The 4,748-nt window shown below is 33.8% G+C and overlaps 1 protein-coding gene across 1 annotated transcript; it reads left to right on the forward strand.

Moving 5' to 3' along the window:
• Positions 1–328: 328 nt before the first annotated feature.
• On the forward strand, positions 329–3,203 carry LOC127265188 (uncharacterized). Its single transcript, XM_051294898.1, has 2 exons — positions 329–1,163; positions 2,704–3,203. Exons 1-2 carry the CDS (start codon positions 329–331, stop codon positions 3,201–3,203), a joined length of 1,335 nt encoding a protein of 444 aa, XP_051150855.1.
• The last annotated feature ends 1,545 nt before the right edge of the window (positions 3,204–4,748 follow it).

Raw genomic sequence — 4,748 nt, forward strand, 5'->3', positions numbered from 1 at the left:
TAAAGATAAGGAAGCTTGATAGGAAGGCCCAATTTAACAATAATGGGCCGAAATGGAATTTAAAAGCCCAAAATAATCGATACGGTCTGACAATCTAGCTTCCGGATTAGCATTAGTACATTCTTATGACCTAAACAATTCTAAATACAATTACAATAATTAATTATGATTATTGTAATAAATGTTATTACCCTTTTACAGACACAGTAAATATAACTCCTTTATGAGTATTGAATCAGGACCTCTCCCCCTCCCATGGTGCCAAAATAAATAAGTAATAATAATATGATCCACAGCTAATTAGTATTTAGAAACAAAATTTCCAGAAATGATAGAGAAGATTTTCATCGTTTTGCTGATAGTTTGTCCCGGAATTCTGATGATTCTCCTCCTGCTTATAGTTTTCCGGCGGCTCTTCTTACGGAGCGGCGGCGGCGCCGATAGACCTCCCGCCGCCGGAAGATTCGAGACTCTGTCGAGTGGGATCGCGAGGCTTCATCAGGTGATTCCTCAGAATGATCGGAATCTCCACAATTTGCAGAAAAAAAGCTTTGATCGGAGTTCATTCAGATGGGCTGATCATCCTTCTCTAGTAACCGACGCGGTGGAGAACGGATGGCCACGATTTGCTTTCACTACGTCAGTTACTTTTCCTGCTAAATCCGGGCCGTCCATTCTAGGGTTTCGTGGGAACGACGATAGGGTCGAAATTGGGTGGGAGATCTGCCATGGATCAAGCGATTATCTGCAAAAAATCAGGTTCAATCCAGGGATGAAGAATCCGGTCGCCGGCTCTGGCGCCGGCGCCGGTCATTATGCAATTAGGGCAGCTCTTCCGCTGCCAGGCCCGCCATTGGAGAATTTAGGGTTTCCGCAGGAAGCTTATTTTGAGATCACAATCCTCCCGGGCGGCGAAATCGATTTACAATCGGAAACAGATACGATCAAGCTAATCCAGGATGAACAAAATCCCGACGCCGTCGTAAGTCATGGCGGCGGCGGCGGCCATTGCTATAGGAGGAGCAACGTGGAAGAAGCACTGAGAAATGAAGATAATTTTCTGTCAGTTGGTTTGACGGCCGGAGGGCCTTTTCCGATGAAACTTCCGGGAAGTTTTCCGGGATCTATTGGATTCAACTCCGGTGGCTCAGTCTATCTTGAAGGTAACAATTTTCTTCAATTTCTACTTACTTATTTGGTGAATCCATTAATTATATTGACATTAAATCTATTGCTAGATTTCGTGAACTTTTATGGGGAATGACCAAATATATGAACACAAACATGCAATCATCACTGAATAATTATGCAATCATCTTTAAAGGTTTCATATTTGTTAAATTTGATGGTAAAAACTTTCTTATTAAATTTAAAGTTTAAGGAATTTATTGTCGGTTTGATCTAACGAGTATCAAGAGGATTTTGATTGTTTTAGATTAGAAGTTTAGCGGGTTTTTTGTCAGTTTGATCTAACAAGTTTCAAGAGGATTTTGATCGTATTAAATCAGAAGTTTAACGATTTTTTTGTCGATTTGATCTAACGAGTTTCAAGAAGATTTTGATCTTATTAAATTAGAAGTTTAACGAATTTTTTGTCGGTTTGATTTAACGAGTTTAAAGAGAATTTTGATTGTATTAAATTAGAAGTTTAACGAATTTTTTGTCGGCTTGATCTAATGAGTTTCAAGAGGATTTTGATAGTATTAAATTAGAAGTTTAACTAATTTTTTTCGGGAGTTCCAAAAGGATTTAGATCATATTAGATTCGAAGTTCAATGGTTTTTTTGTCTATCGGCTTGATTTAACAAATTTCAAAAAGATTTTGATCGTATGAAATTATAAGTTTAACAACTTTTTTTTGTTTGCTTGATCTAATGAATTTCACGAGAATTTTGATCATACTAAAGTAGAAGTTTCAAAAAATTTTGTCGGCTTGATATATAATAAATTTCAAGATTTCGATTATATAAATATCAACTAGATCGATCCTTCAAATTTTAGAATACATTCTTTTGAAGTTTTAATTTGGTTGCCCGACTATGATGCTTTAATGTTGTTTTGAACCTTTTGGTGTAACATTATTAATTATTTTTTTTAATTTTAATATAAAAACGAACATATATTTAATACTCCATATTAAATTTACAAATATTTTTTCATATTAAATACTATTTCATTTTAAATTAATTTCTTCTATTTTCAAATCCAAACCTCAAGCAAGGTAAAAATCTTTCTTTAAGTAAAATCCTTTTATCCATTTATTGTTTCATAAATTTCATATTGTTTATAAGTTGTTTGATGTGATCAATTTGATTAATTAAGTAATATACATATACATATTCATTGTTTTGTATTTTTAGTTTAATACTTCGTCCGTTCTCTTTCTCAGTTATATATTTTGTTATTTTTTTTTTTTTAAAATTATACACTTTAATTATAATTTAAATTTTAATTATATGGTACAATCAAATTGTTTGACATTTTTAATAGATATAATATATACATATATTATAGGAGTATATATTTGTGCGATTATCTACATATTATATTTTTTATATTAGTAATAAAAAATATATTGAAAATATTTTGTTGAAACAACACATTTATTTTTTGTCAGTTTTTTTTTTTTCAATTTTAATTTAATACTATTATTAATTGTTAATTAAACTTGATGGGGGCAAAATGGTGATTGCATACATGCAGGCAAAAAGCTGGTGCCGGAGTCGGAGGACCGTGAATGGCGGAAATCCGGCGCGAAGGTGATCGGCTGCGGCTACAATCCCAGCCGGAAAACCGTTTTCTTCACGGTGGATTCACAGCTGGCGCACATCATCAACTGCCGGAGCGACGCCTTCGGTTCTCCGCTCTATCCGACGCTCGGCGCCGGCGCCGGCGCCGACGTAACCGTCGTCGTCAATCTCGGCCAAACCGCCTTCGAATTTTCTCCGGCCAATTCCCGGCGAACGCCGAATCCGTGCTTCTCGGAGCCGACGACCGGCTCGGGCTTGAGCTACGAAGACAGCAAGGAGCTATTTTCCATGGGAAGAATCGACTCGCAGTGGCGGATGCGGAACAGGAGCAATGGAAACACAGTGATGAACGGCGCCGGCAGAATCAAGTCCGACGGAGAAGAAGATGTTGACGACGAAGATCTCTTCGAAATTGCTTTGGACATGTCAGCTTTGAAAAGTTCGGCCCATTAGGGTATGGATCGTAGGCCCAAACTGTTGGGCTGTAGAATTTATACTATGGATCATTTATTTTGTTATATCCACCAAACTCTGATAAATTAAATTAAATTAAATTAGAATTATAAACCAACATGAAATTATATGCTTGCCATTTCTTCTTACATTTTTTTTTTTTTTTTTGGGGTTATAAATGTGAAGAGCTGTTAAATAAATCAAAAAGTTCATGAATTTGACTCGATTTAAACTTGTTCTAAAAGAGTTGAGCTGAATAAAATAAATAAGCTCGTTTTCTTAATGAACGAGAACGATACTGAGTATTATTTGCAAACGTTCGTTATAATAATATATTTATACGATACTGAGTATTATTTGCAAACGTTCGTAATAATAATATATTTATAATATATATATATGGTATATATATTATTTGTGAAATTAGCAATGAGTTGTGATTGTATAATTTTCTTGGGTAAAAAAGGGATGGGTGGGCTTTGTTGTCATTTTCAGACAAGTCAAATGTTGCTAAAATAAATTTCCTCAAATGGGCCATTAGAAGAAGTGTCTCTCTTGACTTTGCTGGCTGTTGCTCCAAATCAATTGCAGACAAATAAATTAATCTACAGACATTTCATTTTCATTAGCTTGCCCCCCATGGGTTACATTAGGGCTTGGTCACCACATAAAAAGTTATTATTATTATTATTATTTTACAAAATTTATCAGTTTTTTTATTTCCATTAGATAGATGCTTTTGAAATTTTAAATATTCTTGAATTTTATTTTTATTTTTATTTATTTTTTTTACAAATGTGGCATTTGATAATGTGTTTTGTAAGTGCAATTTGATATTTAATGTGATATTACATTAAAAAAAAAATTTGTTTTGATACATTTTTTTAAAAATTATACAATTATACACAGTCAAAACTTTTAAAAACTGTATGTGCAAGTAAACATTTATATGTGTATGTGAAGCATAAGCATTGGGCTATTCAATTGTATGTATAAGGTGGTGCCATTTTAGGTTTTCAAGATATAACCTTATCACTAATAAGGTTCAAAAGATCTTGATAATGAACAAAGACTATGTTTTGTTGATTATTGTTATTATTATTATTATTTAGGAGAGAGCAAAAGGGCCAAAAGGGATCATCAAATAATTACAAATCCCTCTTGAATAAAAATCACATCTTTTTCCCACTTTTTGGTAGCACAGAAACAATAATAAGGACCAATTAGTTAATTAGCCATATATATGTCCAACAAATTAAAAGTAATGTTGTGGGGCTAATGCATTTAGAGAGTGAAGCAAATTGAAGACACATAGTGTGCACAAATTCAAGATGAGAAAGAAAGATTAAGAATTAATAATGGTAGGAAAGAAAGGCATGTGAAGCAAAGAGGCACATGGATAGAGAAGCATATAATAGAGTTGAGATTTTTAGGCAAGGTATAAAGCAAGACTGACCTCTCTCTCTCTCTCTCTCTCTCTCTATATATATATATATAAATACAGAAAAAGATGTATGGGATGGTGGTGTAATTAGTTGTTGGAAG

This window comes from Andrographis paniculata, unplaced genomic scaffold (genome assembly GCF_009805555.1).
Source record: "Andrographis paniculata isolate CXL003 unplaced genomic scaffold, ASM980555v1 Contig72END, whole genome shotgun sequence".
Taxonomy (NCBI): domain Eukaryota; kingdom Viridiplantae; phylum Streptophyta; class Magnoliopsida; order Lamiales; family Acanthaceae; genus Andrographis; species Andrographis paniculata.